Genomic DNA, 19,511 nt, shown 5'->3' on the forward strand with positions numbered 1-19,511 from the left:
AACAGCTTTATGATGCTGTAGAGCCTGACCAATAAGGCACATGCTGATACCTACATATGAAAATTCTAAAAATCTGACAAACAAGCATGTATTCCTTAAATGTAATGGGCTTTTGTTTAATTATTGTTTCTTGTTTGAATTACCTATTACATCTTAAACATCTTTAAGTTTTCTAACAACAAAACTCACGCAAAATTACAGTAGTTGTATGTGCATGAAAAGGAAAAATAAATATTGCTGTTCTATTCAATTCAATTTTATTTATATAGCACCAAATCACAACAACAGTTATCTCACAGCGCTTTTCATAAAAGAGCAGGTCTAGACCGTACTCTATGATGTTATTTACAGAAGCCCAACAGTTCCCACCAAGAGCAAGCACTAGGAGACAGAGGCAAGGAAAAACTTCCTTTTAAGAGGCAGAAACCTCGAGCAGAACCATGGCTCAGGGTGGGCGGCCATCTGCCGTCTCGACCGGTTGGGGTGAAGGAGAGAGAGAGAGAGAGAGAGAGAGAGAGAGAGAGAGAGAGAGAGAGATGGAAGGCAGCCTACACAATATACGCACAGAGGTACAGACAGTAAAGGTGATGTTGCTATAGACTGAATGAAAAATGGTACAGATATTTATAGTAGTGTTAATGATAATAATAGTAATGTTAATGATTATAATAACAATAATAACAATAAGACTAGCAACAATAGTCGTTGCAGCAGAGGGTGTTGAGCAGGAACACAGGGGCAGCAGGTGACCCGCAACCACAGATCCAGACTCCACAGCTCCAGAGCCAGAAACACCTGCAGGAAGTGATAGGAGGAGAGAGGAGAGGGACGAGAAAGCACAAGACTACCAGAAAGGGGAGAAGTTGTGTTAGTAACATGCAATAATGGGATGAGGTTGCATACAGAGGGAGAGAAAGTAGAGGAGAGAGGAGCTCAGTGCATCGTGGGAAATCCCCCGGCAGTCTAGGCCTATAGCAGCATAACTAAGGGATGGTTCAGGACTCACCTGAGCTAGCCCTAACTATAAGCTTTATCAAAGAGGAAAGTCTTAAGCCTACTCTTAAATGTGGAGATGGTGTCTGCCTCCTGAACCCAAACTGGAACCTGGTTCTACAGGAGAGGAGCTTGATAGCTGAACGCTCTGGCTCCTAGTCTACTTTTGGAGACTAGGAACCACAAGTAACCCTGCATTCTGGGAGCGCAGTGCTCTAAGGTACTATGAGCTCTTTAAGATAAGATGGTGCCTGACCATTAAGAGCTTTGTAGGTAAGAAGAATGATTTTAAATTCTATTCTGGATTTTACAGGAAGCCAATGCAAAGAAGCTAAAACAGGAGAAATGTGATCTCTTTTCCTCGTTCCTGTCAGAACACGTGCTGCAGCATTCTGGATCAGCTGAAGAGTCTTAATGGTCTTTTTCGAGCAGCCTGATAATAAGGAATTGCAGTAATCCAGCCTAGAAGTAACAAATGCATGGACTAGTTTTTCATTTTTAGACAGGATGTTCCTGATTTTCACAATATTACGTAGGTGAAAAAAGGCGGTCCTTGAAATTTGCTTAATGTGAGACTTAAACGACATGTCCTGATCAAAGATAACTCCAAGATTCCTCACAGTGGTGCTGGAGGCCAGGGGCGATGCCATCAAGGGAAACTATATCTTTGGATAATGCGTCACGGAGGTTCTGAGACCAAATGTAGTGCAATAATTTTAGATTGACTCAGCAGACATTATGACTTGTCATAGCTGGTGAAACACAGGTGCTACTCATCACATTAATGGTGTAAGCCAGCATGGAACACCGGGAGCCTGAAACTGGTAACCTAAACAAGACTGTACAGTTGAGGCTTATGTTAATTTGTAAGGCTGCAAGGACTTCTGCCATGAATATGAGTGTTGTATAACGTAATTAATGATTGTACAAACTGTAGAGCACAAACAAAGATGACATGTCGTGGATGATGACCAATAGAGGGATAAATATGTGCGATGTTGATTCTGTCACAGCAGGACCAAACTGAACCATGAACATAATAGTGGGAATACATTCTTTGTATACCTGGCAGCAGTTTAGCACAGGTCAGCCTCCACCCCACTCTTTTCTGCAGAGTTCCCACAGTACTTGATGCGGGGCTTCCAGGGCAAAGACATGCAGCTCAAGTGGATTTGAGTCTGAAAGTTCCTCTAGGTGAGAAAGTGATTGTGTTTGTGAGCTCTGTGATGGACTGGCAGGCTGTCCACACTGTTGACTTCCTTTCTGTGGCCTCCTGTGACTTCAGCTCCCAATGGACTGCACTATTGTGGACTACAAAGCAGACTCCCTGCTATGCTTCATATAACTCTGCTTCATAGTGCTGCTCCTGACCTGCTGGGGGTGTACTGGGAAAGAAAGAGCGCAGTGAAGTCAGGGGTTCTTAAATAAAAATAAAAATATCTATCAGTATGTGAATGCTATTTTGTGCACACGATTAACCTAGCAAAGAACACATTATGCTGTATTCTGTAATAATAGCCTAGTCCCAAAAAAAAGCCTGAGATGTAAAATTTTATAATGCACTAAACAAACAAATCCCATTCATATTTAGTTGATAGTCAATTTGTATTTACATCTTTTATTTAATAAATAAATAAATAAATAAACTCTATATCAAATTATTATTATTATTATTATTATTATTATTATTATTATTATTATTAGTAGTAGTAGTAGTAGTATCATATAACATGTTGAATCCTTTTTACAACATGAGTATTGTCTTCTTCTCAGGCTCCACCAATTAGAGGGGTATCAGTGAGGGAAAACCCAGATCACTAAACATTCAGAAAGAGTTTCTGCTGCTGCTCTGAGCACACATTTGTAATTTAAGGGGACAGAGATGAATTCATCAACCAATTTATCGACTCATCTCTTCTCTCATCTGGATTTTGGCAGCTGTCAAAGTTTAGAGAGATTTAAGTGAGAAAATCAAATTCAACTAAAAGTCCAAAATTATATCATTACTTTCACATAAAGTATAAAAATGGAAATTATACCCTAGCATAAATATATTTCCCCATATGCAGATGCAGACATGTTACAATCTAAGCAGGAATCTATGGTAGAGTGAGCGTCTTTTGGAACCCTTTATGTCGAGGATTCATTCAAATCTATTCCAATTTATCAAGCTGCACTTTTCCTAATAAATGGTAAATAGTTTGCATTGTTTTTTGCTCCGTTACTAGTTTGAAAGATCCAAGAGGGTGTGGGGACACCAGATCTGTGAGCCAAGGAGATCTCCAGGAATGAGGTTCCATAAGTGTAATGCAAGGATTATACTTTCCACGTTGGCGAGTACGCGAGGGTCCGCAAAAAATCGTCGTCAGATGGGGTACGAGACCAGAGGGGTTTTGTGATCGTGCTGACCTGTCCACACCAGGTCTGCGCAGCGACTAACGCTACCAGGGGACCAACTGATCTACTGCGGAACGTGTTCGCCAAGCTGACACCTGAAAGTAGTATAAACAGCAGTCGTCCGCAGGGTCTGCAGCTGTCCGTGTCCTCGTCCACTCCAGAGTATATTCAAAGGCTTTAAAGCAAACAGGGCTACTTTTAGAGTTCATTTATGTCCTCCTTTGCTCAGAATGTATCTGTGTAAAGAAACCAGCTGTAAGTGAAATACAAATCCAAAAGGGTGACACAAAGATTTATATGCCCAAATATATAGCAAGCCATGTGAATATTTATTCTTTCAAACTAATAGTTGCTAAAAGCTACTAGTAGGCCTAACTATACCCATTTTACCAGTAACAATTGAGATTGAGATTAATTAATTTTTTGTAACTTCTACTAATTATTCCATTCTTACTTCCAACAATTAAAATGTTACTATCATCAAGCCATTTACCAAGTCATTAATGAATGTAGTCACCTAAGAAAATTTACTAGTAAGAATTCAAATGTTACTAGTATCTTTTGGAATGGTTACTAGTAACTGATGAATAGGTACTAGTATATAAATCAGTGGTTGGCAATAGGTGGCCCGGGGCCAAAGCTGGCGCGCCAGCAATAATATCTGGTCCCTGGTCAGATTACTTTGATAGCAGCAAAAAGAATTATTGAGTGTGCCTACAAAATTTCAGCAGCATTACTTTATGTCGTATTTAATTGAGAGCTTCCACTCTGAAAAGTTCTAAAGGAAATTCAAAAGATTCTCTGGCTTGCTTGACACACCCCTGAAAAAGATTCTCCTAAACGAGAAATGCAGGAATTTCCTCTGCGTTGAAATACGCAGGACATGAAAATAAGCGTCCATTGGTTGATGTGGACCAATCGCTGGGAGGCACACACTCCTGGACATGCTTAACTCTGATGTAAATCGATTTCTTCATAATCAATTTTTTGAAAAGGTAGAAAAAATACTAGCCACACATGGGGAGTGAACACACAATCCCTTCTGTAGGCCTGTGCAGTACTGACTGACCTAACAAGGCACACAGTAAATAATCAATTGAATATGTTCTGGCCCGCCATCTTTTGAAAAAATTTGGCCCGATGCCAGACGTGTTTACCAACCCGTGATCTAGTAAGTAACTAACGAATAGGTGATATCTGAACTGCACCATTGATTTCAATGAAGAAAATGTAATGTAATGCAACTAGTGACTAGTAAATAAAAAATAGTTACCAGTAGCTAATGGAATAGTTACTAGTAACTAACTAAAAGTACTAGTAGCTTTTTAAATAGCAACTATTAAGTTTTAAGGAATAAATGTTAAAATGGCTTTTGCCAGACAGACATTTGCAACTACAACCACAAGGTCTGGAAAAAAAACCCATGTAGGATCTAACTTCTACACTAACAAAGGGAGGTTTATGATTCCAGAGAAGAGATTTTGCTAGAATCTGTTGGTATTTAGTTTGTTTGTTTTTTACAGCTGAGCATTTTTTTTTCACACTGCTTAACATCTGGAGCAGAGAAATGAGGACATTTTCACATCTGGTTTAAATAAGTTTTTTAAAAGGGCTGCTATCTGAAGTGATGACCTGCAGTGACCGCAGTTTGACGCTTCTTGTAAGATATCACTCTTCACATTTAGGTGCTGTAAGTGGGAGTTAAAAAGCAAGAAGCCTCAAGAGAAATTAGAAATCATTCTCATTGATGGTATTATGTTTCCCTGTAAATCAGGACTTCTTGGACATCCTGTATTGGTGCTGCTTTCTCATTTATTAACTGACAGGAGAACTGACATATTCTTCTAGGTGTTTGTGTGTGACTGTGTGCTTTGATACCATTGCAGTGTGTTTAACAGCAGATGTTGCTGTTTCATGAATAAGTGTGAGTGATTTTTGTGCTACGTTTTGTCAAAACTGCAAAGGCAGCTAGTATTTTACACACAGTGTGATTTAGTGTGTTTGTGTGTGTGTGGTGAGCATTTGAAAGCACCAAGCCCTGCAAAAATCATCTTTTCAACCCATCAGTTCCCTCCCCTACCCTCAGTCCTCTAAACTCTACTCTGCTTCTGAAGCTCATATTTTGCTTTCAGACCTCCTTTACCTTTAAAGCACCACAATCTCTACATCTCAAACCACTGATGCACCACTAAAGCCCTGTCCCCACCTGTAAAGCTCTGAATCCACCTCAAAAGTCTCTCCAACCCCTAACTCTCCACCTCTAAACTTTTTCCACTCCTTTTAAAGGTAAAGTCAGATTTTCCTAGTTGTTGCCATGAATAAGACAATGCCTTACTCACACTGGTGAACTATGAAAATAAAACCCAGGTGGTATAAAAAGCCGGAGATTACTTTTAAGCATCTTTTTCTTCTTCTAAGCCTCCTGTATCTCTAGTCCGTGTCCTCTGTCCCAGTCATCTGCCTCAGCTTCCGGACCTTCTGCCCGTACCCCATAGTTTTGTCGTAGGTTGGTTTTTAGCTTCTTCGAAACTTTCTGTAACCCTTCCTCTGGCCTCACCAAAACAATCACCATCTCCATCAAATCAACATAACCAAAGTACAGACACTACTGGCCTGTTTAAAGTAGTCAGGAACACAGCCAGTAACATGAGGGCTGTTACTTACATACTTGAATGGAATCTAGGGCCACTTGTAGGTCTTTCTAGGTCTTTACATCACTAAGTTATCTCCTGCATTTTCTCCTGATCAATCTACTGACTATCATGGAGTGTCTTATTCTTCACTCATTTCTTATTCTCGTATTCTTTCACATGTTTTCAAATGGTAAATCACATAATTTTTAGATACAAAATGTTATTATGTAATCTACAGACAAATTAGTCTGAAAGACATCATGCTGTTTCTTATCTTGTGTACGATTCTCGTTAATGATAAAAATATCTGATTCTAAATATGATCAGGATTATTATTTATTATTTATTATTAACTAGCGGATTGATGGCATAGATGGCTAACTACCCAGCAGCCTTGCTGACTTATTGAGTAATTGAGTGCATTAGTGAAAGCATGAGCACTCACTGAGTTGTAGATGATGTGTAGATGGACAGCTTACTGACTGTCCTAAACTCAAACTCTTCTTCTTTCTCTTTCCCTCTGCCTCCCATTCCACCCATTCATAGTCATTTCATCCCACTTTTCCAATTCCAAAACAGATTTGTATGCAGAGACTTGAGATTTGAAGCCACAAGTTTTGTTTTTTGTTTACCCACAGGTCTGTGTCTCTGACATTAAAGAGATAATAATATTAAGATAATAATTATTGCCTCTCTCTGTCTTTTTAGGACCAGTAGCAGTGATTAGCGGTGAAGAAGATTCTGCCAGCCCCCTTCATCATGTGAACCATGGTATTATCAGCCCCTGTACGCTGGATGCCGGGCCAGACGCTGTGGTGATTGGAATGACCAGGATCCCTGTCATAGAGAACCCCCAGTACTTTAGACATGGACACAACTGTAACAAACCCACAACCTGTAAGTACAGACGTTGTCAGCACAGTAAAGCCTACAGTAAGCACACTTTCACACCTGTTTGGTTCATCACACCTTTGTGTTGGCTTGTGTTGAACATTGTCATTCAAACTCTGGTACTGCCTGAACAACAAGACCAAGACCTCTTCTCGATCCGCTCTCGACCGATTTCTGGGGCAATTTGTTTGTGGTGCAAAATTGAACTAACCACAAAATTCTGCTTAGTTTTAAATGCTATTAAACTTGGAAACAATTTGTATTGGGAACCATCTACAAATTGTGGGAACTGCCAAAGAGGTGATTTGCTAGATCGAATGCCTGTCAACATGGAGCAAAGCAGAAAGTGCAGAAAGTGAGCTGTTTTTGTCCTACTGTCCTGCATTTTGTCAGTTCCTCATTACAAACGAGTCAAATGTAGGAAGTAGAGCCCGACCGATATTATCGACCAGCCAATATTATTGGCCGCGATGAGCTAATTGCATTTAGTTGGCATTTATAGCAGATATATGACTATTGATAAAGAAACGGTGTTCCATAGCTTGCCCACCAGAGGGCGCTCTGTAACTCCTCTGTTAACAACACTACTCCAGGAAAACCACAAAAGAAAACAATCAGCTGCCCGGAGTCTACTGCAGCATGTAGAAACACGGAGAGGGCTGTGTTAGCAGTGCGTCAGGTCTTTGTCACGTTAATTACATGACTTACATAATTATATTAAAAACAGACCCAATCACTTCTCCTCTCCTGAAAACATTCATGACTTGCTAACCCTCCCGTTTTTCATTGCCCTCTCACTTCCTCCTCCCGGCTCACAGCAGTGTGTTTAATGTTACTTTATTTGGGTGTTGATAGACGTGATTGTAGATTTATTTCTGAAACGTGTACGTAACGTTACAGTACATGTACGTAACATTACAGTAGCTAACGCTGCCCGTTACTAAATTAGCCACAAAGCTATTATTCCATGTTTATCAGTGGAGAAGTACTAACATTAATGAGCTGTTAAACTAGAGTCTCTGATGTATTCTAAATATATCCGCGAGCCACCTGTCTACAGTTACAGTCGGCGTGTCTGAAATGATTAAACCAGAGCGGACATGTAAATAAACGTGAGCTGAACAAGAATCTAACACGGCTTCCTGTAGCTCCTCTTTGTGTGATGTACATGTGAAACGTTTAGTCAAGAGACATACCAGCTCTGTTTATAGTTTTAGTTAAATTAAATTTCCAAAGTTGCAGGTCATCGTTTTCAACATCTAAATATCGGCTCATAAATAAGCTCTTTTCCACTTTAATATCGGCATCAGCCACCCAAAACCCATATCGGTCGGGCTCTAGTAAGAAGGAAGACATTCTTTCTTAATCCCTCTGGAGGAACTTTCATATTTTAACAGGACCTGTACACATGCATTAATGTATGGAGAGATGTCAGAGTGAGGGGACGGCCTCATAGGATGGTGCCCTGTGCAGTTAGGAGTCTGGTACCTTGCTCAAAGGCAACTCGGCCGTGCCCAAGAAGTGGACTGGCATCTCTCCAGCTACCAGTGCACATTATGTATTGACTGGTCCAAACTGGACCTGAATCGGAGAGACGACAGTTCCCAAGCAATGGACTGAGCTACTACCCCCCCACTAAGACAAGGCATGTTGTTTTTGTCCTGTTTCTGCCTGTTCTCTGTTATGTATGAGTCATATTACTGCCAACATCCATAAAGGCAAAACATTTTTCAGTGAATTAAATAATATTGAAAAACAAAAAACCCTCTAGTGAGTTGCTTCCCCAACCCATCCTCAGCAACCCTGGTACCAGAGAAGCAATTTAAGAAGAAAGGCAGAAGACATATACAGTACAGTAAATCCAGGCATCAACACAGCAAGGGGACAATGCATGTGCTATAACATTGGCCGTTCCTGTAATATTAAAATTGCCAAGGCTGTAAACCTGCAATAACAAAGTCTCAGATAGCAGAAACACGACAAGGTTGTGGTCCGTGTAGACTGCTAAACCTGATTTCACTTACACGTCAGCCTGTTGTAGCACACATATGAGGTCCAATTGCAGTCTCAACTAATAAGCAGTTCTTTCTTCATGAGCTCCAAATAAAATGAACACAAAATCTGCTGCCAGCAACTGAAATAAACCATGCTTTGGTTTCTCTCATAATAATCACCAAGCTTTCAAAAATGTTTGTTCACTCAACAACAGCGCTGTCAACTACTACTGTCACCATCAGAATAGACCATAGCATTTTAAATTCAAATAACTTTCTATGTGCAGAAAAGGTCTAAGAACTCTGCGTCTCATTGTGCAAATCAGGCAAGTGGATGTGGACTTATATTTACCTTCAACTATGATGGTGGGTAAAATGTGAAGTTTTTACTTTAACTAAAATATGTGTCACTTTACCATGAACTCCAAAAAAACTTTTGCTAACACAGCCTTTGATCCCAGCTAAGACGAACCTCATTTGTTTTGTTACCTGAAACCTTTAGCCAAGACTAAATTACTAATTGAAGGGGTTGGTTGCTGCGCTAACTCCTTCGTAGGGTTGCTGGCTGTATAGAAAAAGTTTGTCAGACTGAGACTCTGACTGGCACCCTATCTGAATACTAGCAGTCTCTACAGAATAGAGTGGTCACAGTCAGTGGATTTGTTCACAGTATCATGACAGCACCATTCTGGCCCAGAGTCAATCCATTTGAAAGTATTTGTGATGTGGGAGGAGTTATTTGGAATGAAGTAAAATTCAAGGCTGATTTATACTTGGGTCAAGTAGCCATGCTGTGGCGTGAGCACTTAAACTTGTGCGTTGACGTATGCATCATTCTGCAATTACATCACCAAAACGCTAGTTGGCGGTGGGGTTTCTATGTTCCATTTTGTGGACTTCCTCCGGCCCCTGGCTTAACTTCTAGTTAAGCCTTCCACTAATGTTTTCGTACCGAATGGATCAAATCCTGATAGTGAATTGCTTTTTAACCACAATCTACAGTAAAATATGAGCACCTTGTCATTGTAACAAATTTACAATAATTATTTTTTTAATATTCAGCAAGTTCATTTCTCGTGGGTCTCAGCCATAGTAGTTCTGTAAAAACCTCATAGGAGCTGGATGAGCTGGGGTTAGGGACCTGCCCCTCCGATGTAACATGCACATTTCTGTTTCACTCCTTCTTCTGTCTCTGTCTGTTATTCTCTCCACCCTCTCCCTGTCTCTATTGAACACAGATAGCATTCTGCAAAAGCAGCGGAGCAAATCACTTCTTGCCTTTACAGCCACATAAATCTCAACAAATCCCCTGGGCGAAAACACACACACACAAGCACACACTACTGATTCCGTTGCCAATGGCGATGCTGATCCATCACAAGAGTCACCTTGTGTGAAAATCATCAGCTATATATTTCCTGTGGTGTGTGTGTGTGTGTGTGTGTGTGTGTGTGTGTGTGTGTGTGTGTGTGTGTGTGTGTGTGTGTGTGTGTGTGTGTGAGAACTGTATTTCTTCCTTTCATGTCATGTTCATAAACCCCTCATCATCTTCATCATATGGGGTTATGGACACAAGAGTGCTTCTGTATAACTGTTATGAATTTTTTTCACTTTTTCTCATAATTTAAGTTATCTCCAAACCAGATCTTAGTCAGGTCTGGGTAATTCTAACACAGTGATGCTGTTTCTCACCGAGACACACAGCCCTCCGTTCTGTCTTATTACAGTTATACAATACACAGCCACATTTCTCTATACGAGTTCACTTTTTCAAAACTGTTCACACAGTTCTCTCAGGTCGGCACAACAGTTCGTCTCACTTTCAAAGTGCTTCAGACACACCTCAGGAAAAGTGACACCACCCTGGAATGGGCTGTAAACTCTGTGACTGGAGGGACGCCACGTCGTCCCATGCAAAACCTTCTGGATTCTGCCTGACCTGCGCTTTTTCCTCACCTGGCTCAAGTCTCTCATAGAGGTCATCAAGAAATAAAAACAAGCGCTCAGCGTCCGTTAGAAGTTTGTGCATTTTTAGGTGTGTCATTAGAAGCAGTTTGGGGTTCAATATTTTGCCAACGTACACTTTGACATGCAGACTAGAGGAACAGGGGATCAAACCGCTGATTTTTCACTTAGCAGGCAAGCTGTTTTACCTCTTGAGTCACAGCGTCTGAACCATTTGTGTAGTACTCTTTTTTTATTTCTATATAACCTAAATTTATCAATTGATGTACACGTTTCTAATTTGAGGTATCATTTTCAACAGGAGCCGCCATCTTTTGTATTTTGTAATGCCAGTAACAGCTCTTTCACATCTACCTTTACTTGGCACAATATTGGAGAAAGCGTCACATCAAATTCAGCAATGGGTTACTGTCACATTTCAATAATATCAATATATTAACGATACAGCTGAGTTTTTGCTCAATGTTTCTTCTGTTACCATGTGACTAAACCATCTCCATTTGTCATTATGTGCATAAAATGCATTAAAATCACTTCAAGTATAGTGTTACTGAAGTGACTGAAAGGTCCTTTTCTGGGGCCATTTGCTCTGCTGTCATCTCCTTCCTCAGAGCCTCTATAGCAGCTATAAGTATGCTGCTGGACGATGGGAGTCCCAGAGCTCATTATAGTCTTGCTAATTGCAACCCAGTAGCGGAACGGTCAAATCATTCAGTGAACCTTTGTGTGGGTGTGGGTGTTTGTGGGTGATGGTACAGTGAAAGATGTGTATTCCCTTGGGTGCCTTTCCTGCTGTACATGTATATATCTGCTTGAATGCGGTTTTGTATTAATTTTGATGAATGTGTGCGTGTGTGGTCCCACCCCCCACTGTGCTAAAGACATTCAGCAGTGCACACAGCACTGCCAGCTAGAATACAGTACAAGTAGTACAAGCTGAAACTGGGACGACTTTAACAGACTGTTAAAAGTTAGAGGTCAAAGAGAAAATCTTTAATCAAGAGCTGCAAGCAGTTTCCGGCTCGGTTTCATGCACACTGTGATGGGCCTAACCACATTCCCACATCAAGTGAGAGAGACTCCCACAGCAGCTCTGCCCAGACTGTATAAATACGCCGTCTGCATGTGTGAACACCCAGTGTAGTATGCACATTGTACATGTCTGCAGTTCGCTCCACTGTCTCCCCCCATCAAGTCCTTAAAGGAAATCTTTATGTTAGGTTAAAAAAAATGAGATTTGAGACAATAGTATGCTTCCAATGTTGTGTCTGCAGTTTGTGGCAAGTTTGCTGTGGAAGAACAGTGTGTGTCTGAATGGGAGCAAATATCTGGCCTACTAATGAGACTGAATTGTCATTTCATATCAGCTTCATTCATTCATTCAACCTGACGTTGTTTTCATGTTAACTGATTTCTTGATGGGAGTAGCAGGCTTTTTGTTTTATTTTGCTGCGAGTAGCAAGTGACGTACCCACCCCACCCACATCATTTTCAGTCGACTTTCAGAAGTTGCTGTAACAGTTGCCAGGAGCAGTTTGTCACAAGAATCACAGAAATATTTTAGAGTAAATTTAAGAGTTACAGCAACCAATATCTGGTGAAAAAGACTTTCCAGAAACGCTGAGCCTGTAGCAGCAGCAGATGGTTTTGGAATGATATTTTCAGCAATCACATATGGGTGCAAGTTTCGGCGATCCACAAAACTTTGCATGTAGTTTATCAAAAATAATAATGATGTCGGTCGTCCCGTTTAACACTTAATATTATTAATATTTTGGAGGGTAATTACTATTTTAATCTCTGAGGGCCACAGAGGCTTTCAGTCTGGCTGCAAAAGAAAACAACATTGCTTAGAATTTTTGCATCTGTCATGGCTTGAAGCTTCATTCCATTCTGCTAGAATCTCTGTTCACTATCTCACATACATGTCCCTCTGGGGGCTAAGGAACAGTTAACCCCGACTTTCCAAAGACCAATAGCAGCACACATTAGGAATTACTCATAAACAATTCTAAGGGCTGTGAAGCCTGAATGCCAGGGGTGACAGCACCTCCCAGCCAAAGTTTTGAATAATTTTGCAGAAATAGCTTTTTACTAGACCCATGATTCTGTTATCAATGGTTCTTCGTATTGTATCTGAACAAATATCATAACAACTCACTTTATTGGTTGCTGAGTAATGTTGGTTCTGTATGTATGAAATGTTGTGGACCTCGAGGGCTTAGTGATATTGTTAACATCAAAGTGAGTGAAGCCCTAAAGTGAAAACCCTACACTTAACTTATATAAACAGCATTATTAACCATGTTTTGGTTCTTTAAATAACAACTTTGGAAGAAGCAGCAGATAACTGAATGCATGTCTTCAACCCTTTAACACACTGCCCTATGCCTAATTTAAAAAAGATGAATTCTTTTTTTGATAGTTTTAGACCCCTGTGATGAAATTATGCTTAAGGATTTCAAGGACTTATTACTCAGCTGGGCTGCCAAACTGCTGTGTGTGTAGAGAGACACCATATTTTAGAGTTTGGTTGTATAAACTGAGGTGAATTGTACCTGGATTATTTTTAATCACAGGGTGTCTTTTTGAAAATGACCACAAACAAAAACATTTGTATAGCTACAGAATCTACTTGAGTAGACTTGAGCGTATGGTGCTTTCAGTCACTCCATGGACATCTTTCAGTGACTGAGGGAGAGCACTTTCTTAACAACCACTGAAGTGTAGAAGTTGCTCCACCAAAAAATGCCAATAAATATCATAAAATAAAAAAAAAAGCAGTAAATTGGCATGGCATAATGATGAAAACATGGTTAACATAATATTAATCTTGCATTAACTTTTATTACAGGGAAAAGTAAGAGAGGTCTAATTTGGAGTCATTGGCTGACCCTTCAATGACCTTCTGGCTCTAGTTATTTCTCACATGTAACTGTCCTTGTTAGGGAGACAACAGATGTGTTCTCTGGAAATCTTACAGGGTTGAGTCTTACAAGAATGTTTACAAGAACTCACTGGCTCCATAGATTAGAGTAAAACTCATGAATACTAACATATTCCAAAATAACGTAGCATTGGAGTCTAAATATATAGTGTACAGGAACATCTGGCATGAGTATGGGCTGGAAGTCCCAAGGTCAAAATGGAAGTCACCTCCTAAGGTAGTTGAGAATGACCAAGCTAAGATCCTGTGGGACTTCAAGATCCAGACTGACAAACTGGTGACGGCTAATCAACCAGACATCTTGTTGATCGACAAACAGCAGAAGAAGGCTGCAGTGATAGATGTGGCAATCCCAAGTGACAGAAACATCAAGAAGAAGGAACACGAGAAGCTTGAGAAATACCAAGGGCTGAAAGAGGAGCTAGAAAAGATGTGGAAAGTAAGAGCAACAAGTGGTAATCGGAGCACTGGGGGCTGTGACCCCCAAACTGGGAGAGTGGCTACAGCAGATTCCAGGTATAACATCAGAGGTCTCGGCCCAGAAGAGTGCAGTCCTTGGAACAGCTAAGATACTGCGCAGAACCCTGAAACTCCCATTCCTCTGGTAGAGGACTTGGGCTTGAGGTTGACACGTACCACCCCGCAAGGGGTGAGAGGGGGATTTTTTTTTGTCTTTTTTTTTTTTTTATAAATATAGAAGATAGATAGATAGAAAGATAGATTTATTTATCAGTTTACAACACAGGGTTGTATAATGAGATGAATTTGGATATTATTTTATGCAAATGTTATATACAAAAATTAGATACAGTAAATAGGTGGATAAATAACAAGTCAAAGAAATAAAACAATTTTACATGGTGCAGTGCTGAGGATGGGTGATGGGTTTAAGGGTCTCACAGGGGGAAGAAGCAGCTGTACGACAGGAGATACTTATTTACCTTATTTCTTTCTAGAAGGCAGATGAATTCAATTGAATTGATAAGAGGAAATCAAATCCACGGTATATTATTTGCTGAATTTTAACAGAAAACATTCAGATAAGAGACTGGGAGGCTGGTTGTCATGGAAACATATACATTACACTCCAAACACACACACACACACACTTAGATAATTCCACCATAAGATAGTGTGCATTTAAGGATATTCTTACAGTGTAGTGTTAACACACACACACACACACATTTTAGACACACTTGCTGGCACACAGGTACACAAACTGTGGCGGTGGTGGGTGTGTGTGTTATTGCTGACAGGTGACTGCCCCCTCTGCCTCTGTGTTAATGACAACATTAACCCTGGCTATTTGTAACTGCACTAATTAGCCTGCATGATACGCTCGCGCACGCACACGCACACACACGCACACACACACACACACGCACACACAGTGGCTCAGGTATATTCAGAGTACTCCTCTCCACAAATACACACTGACATGAACATGCAGTACATATCCATGCAACCGTGATTTTTCAAATAGACCGACGTACTCACACAATCACTCAGAATGATAATCACACACACACAACTGAAGTATACCCCCCTTCCAAAGCCCTCCCTTCCTTTTGGAGAAATGAGAGTGGAGGAACTGTGTTTACTGTAAACAACAGTCAGATGCTGGCAAAAAAAAGACTTCACAGTGGTAATTTAAAAAAATGATACAGTTTAAAGGTCAAGTCTATCAAAATGAAACCTGTCACAGACCTCTTCCACATTAAAGCCAGAAATGGTTAAAGACCGAATTATATTTTTGTAGTGTTCATTTGTTCCCAGAAACAGGTTTTATTTTTGAATGCAAGGGTTTGCATTTGAGATAACAGAGGGGTGAGTTGAGGTCAGTTACTCACAAATCAGGGTTGTCAGTGAATGTATACAATAAAACTAAATTATTCAAAACATTCAACTGCAGCATGTCTTCCCAAATACAGATTACTCCAGTGGCCTCATTTATGAAACGGACTGACGATACACAGATAAACACATCTAAGTAGTTATTTCTAAAACCTTCCTTTGACGTAGAAATGCGCTTCTCTCTAAGCAAAATGTGATAGGAATCACTCCCAAGCTATGTGTTTTGCTTTGGGTCAATCCACTATTTAGTCGACTGACTAATTCGTCCACAAAGTTAGCTTTTCTCTTTTGGTCCTTGGCTGTTCCTGACTAAACCCTCATTCGTGCTGGCATTATGTAAGGGGAAATCGCTGCTTGTAAGGCAGGTGCTGTCAATTTTAAGTTAATTTGAGATTTATAGATAGAACATGCATAAGAAAGGTTTTTTTATGCTCAGTATCTTTTATGAATCAAACATAAGCACTACGTCGGAAACATTTTTCAGGATGCCCCAGATAATTCACAACAACAGTTTCCCGTTTCTGTAGTTGAAAGTAGTCCCAATGAAAACTGTTGACAGTGAGGTTTGGAATTTAGTTGAACTGAGCCTTTAAGTGAAGTGGAATTAAAGGTAACAGGCTCCACCAAAGTGCAGACAGCTTTTTTTTTAAACGTTTTGGATGGATATTAACTCAGCCCCCTCTGTCTATGTCTTTCTCAGATGTTCAGCATATTAAACGGAGGGACATTATTTTGAAGAGGGAGCTCGGAGAAGGAGCCTTCGGCAAAGTCTTCCTAGCTGAATGTTACAACCTAAGCCCCACCAAGGACAAGATGCTGGTAGCTGTAAAGGTAAGAAATACAAGCTGTGTGTGTGTGTGTGTGTGTGTGTGTGTGTGTGAGCAGAGAGAACAGCAGTGTGTGTCAATATATCCAGAACCCTTAATGGTTTTACATGGTAAATGATGCGTCATTCAGTTTGGCCTGACTTTGACTTTTATATACTGCAAAGGAAATTCATTCAAAGAACACTCACTTCAGCTGCAGCACAAACTAGCCACTAATCAACTTCCTCACACCCACTGACACAAACCAGTTTTAGGTTCACCAGAAAGTACAAATAAAACATAAAACATGAGCGGTTAATCACAGTACAGGAGGATGGGCAGTTGGCGCTTAATAAAATGCGACATTATAATACTCACCACCAGCAGTTCCCACTGTCCGAGTTCTACAGGCATTCGGAAAAGTCCAGATTTCCCCAGATGAGGACCATGCCAATTTTGCCCGCAGGAGAGGCATGTTTCATGAATTATTAATAAAGTTTAATTAATCAGTGGAGTCCAGTGGTCCCTATAGTATACTAACTGTTCTGTAATCGAAATCCTCAGGTACTCACACCTGAGGGGTTGAAGACTTAAAAGTCAAAGTGAAGTGAACCTACGTTTTGTTAAAGGGGCAATATGTAAGTTTTTGATTTTAATAAATCAAATTTTCATTGCCTTATTATCAATGTGCTCAAAACTCACGTAGAAATGAAGCACACGCCTGTTTTCTCCGTTGCTTGAATCAGCCACTATTCTGCTTTTAATGTGAGGTATCCGGGTCGGATTCAGCCCTGTGCGCGCTCCCAAGCCTCTCTGACTACAGCGACAACACGGCAGCTAACGACATGCAGTCCACTAGCACAAAAAACAACCGGCTCCCAGAAAATGTAAGGATACAAAACAGCAATATAGGTGCTGAAGCCCATCAGACCAAACAGGTTCAGATGATGTCGAGTAAGAACACAGTGAGCATTAGTAAAGCTGGAGACACACAGAGAAAGTCACGTTAGCTCGCAGGCTAACGCCAAGCAGTTGCTAATGTTATCCGGTGCAAAGTTATATCGCTTTCCACATTAATTCACCAACTAACACCACCCATGTTACTATCCTGTGTACCACTGTTGATTTAGCCTGCAAGAAAGGATGTAACGGTAAAAAGCAAATGTGGAGCGATTTTTTTACTAACGTTAGCCTAAAGTGATGCTGCCAGGAGCAGCTAGCTAATGCTACAGTAGATCAGACCTGCCACTGTTTTCTTCGTAACGTTCAGTTTAGGTTTATTGTGGTTTTACCAATACTCAGGTATACAGCTTCTCCACCTCTCAGTCGGTGTAACTAATGTGACCCACATAACATAAAACACTGCAACATAACGGTCACAACAACACAGAGGAAGAGCCATCCTATATCACTAGTTACAGTAAAGTTACTTGCTGCGGTCTGGGCTGTTATAAAGTGTGACACAATCTCGTTATAATATTCATTCCAGCTCACTAAGCGTTTGATTATCATCCAATACATGTAGCTGTGCTGACATTGCTGAGCCTCCAGTGAAAGATTCACAGATAGTAAAGATAGTTACTGAAAAGCAGCAGGCGAGCTAACACTGTAGCACGTCGGCTAAATGCAGTAAATGTACTGTGATCATGTAACGAGCATGGATTAGTTCAGCCTGCAGCAGATAAAACTATTACTGTAACGTTGCAGTGGGAGTTTCCAGCTCTGTCTGTTCTCCCTGTCTGTCTATAGCCGCTGTCACTCTGCCTTTTTTCCGGGAGTATTGTGCTGATATGCGGCTCGCTGCGCTGAATGAAAGGTACGGCGCCAGAGTTGATCTGCCTCTGAGACGGGAACATCTAAGTAACAGAGCCTGAACCCATGGCCTGAACATGTCTGGAGAAAAGCCACATATTGTGGTATTTCTGTATGAAAGTGGTTGTGTTTCAGATTATGCTCGATCGTGAGCTCAAGCGAGCACCGTTCGAGCCGCACCACTAGTGGTCGAACAAAAAAACATGGTCTGCAAACCATCAATCCAGTTTAAGATGTTAACACTGGCATGGATAGGATTAATAACATGACATATATTGAAGACAGAGGATGTCTTGTCATTACAGCAGCAGTTATTAAACATGGCCGACACATTGACCTGCTGCAGACAGGTGTTATGTCTTATGGAGGATATGGAGGGATTTCAGCTGCAGCTTTTTTAATCCTGCAGGATTTAGTGCCCTTTGGTGCATTATCCTACTTTTGTCCTTACAACCAGCCCTTTCTGAAACACACTGCACATTACACATTGTCTCTTACACACACTGTTAACTGTCAGGATCAGTTTTCGTCAATAAGTTCAGTCAATCAATCAAGAATTTGTTTCTGCTGAATCAGAACAGCGACAGCTCTCCTTATGTTGCCTAGATAAGGTTTGTGGATGGTCCACATCTCTACAATAGTATATTTTGGTAAACATTCTGCATCTACAGCTTAACTGTTGCCCTTTGGCACATACAGTAACTGATACTGGTTGTATTGTAAAACTATTTACACCAAACTGTGTGCTTCATACTGTAAGAACAATAGACTACTATAATTATGGGAAATGCCCTTAACCTAGGTATCTAGGTTTGAATGTTCTTTGGCAATGCAGGAACCTTCTGGAGGTTAGCCAAAAGTAAGGATAAAGTTTAGTGGGTGTGTAGTGAGTCCAACTTACTGGAGAAAACAGTTTATGTCCAGTCAGAGAGCTGCTTATTTCGACATCGCAACCGAGCCGTTTATGAGGAGTGGATGAATCCTCCCTTAATTAAAACAAGGACAGACACTGCTAATTCACTACCAGACCACCAGAAGCATCCCAGTGGGACTTATGTGGCTCTACGGTAAGAACATCTAGACAGTATCTTCAAGTTACAAGGAGTCAGCACTTACCACAAATCTTAAGATATGTGCTGGTTCACTCTGGACTCACACAAAATCAGCTGTTTCTGAACACCAGACCCAAACCACCCACAGCATCCACATGGAAGAG

General features: G+C 40.7%; 1 protein-coding gene across 1 annotated transcript in view; it reads left to right on the forward strand.

Moving 5' to 3' along the window:
* Positions 1-1,792: 1,792 nt before the first annotated feature.
* LOC119909671 (NT-3 growth factor receptor-like) overlaps positions 1,793-19,511 on the forward strand; it is a gene marked incomplete at its 3' end in the record, with an annotated part of 34,715 nt that continues 16,996 nt past the window's right edge. Inside the window, exons 1-3 of the mRNA XM_038727886.1 lie at positions 1,793-1,817; positions 6,732-6,920; positions 16,378-16,508. Coding sequence (XP_038583814.1) covers positions 1,793-1,817; positions 6,732-6,920; positions 16,378-16,508 — 345 coding nt within the window. The remainder of the gene's footprint in view (positions 1,818-6,731; positions 6,921-16,377; positions 16,509-19,511) is intronic.

The sequence above is a fragment of the Micropterus salmoides genome, unplaced genomic scaffold (assembly GCF_014851395.1).
Source record: "Micropterus salmoides isolate LMB-PRFRI ecotype aquatic unplaced genomic scaffold, ASM1485139v1 Ms_hic_scaffold_1811, whole genome shotgun sequence".
NCBI lineage: Eukaryota > Metazoa > Chordata > Actinopteri > Centrarchiformes > Centrarchidae > Micropterus > Micropterus salmoides.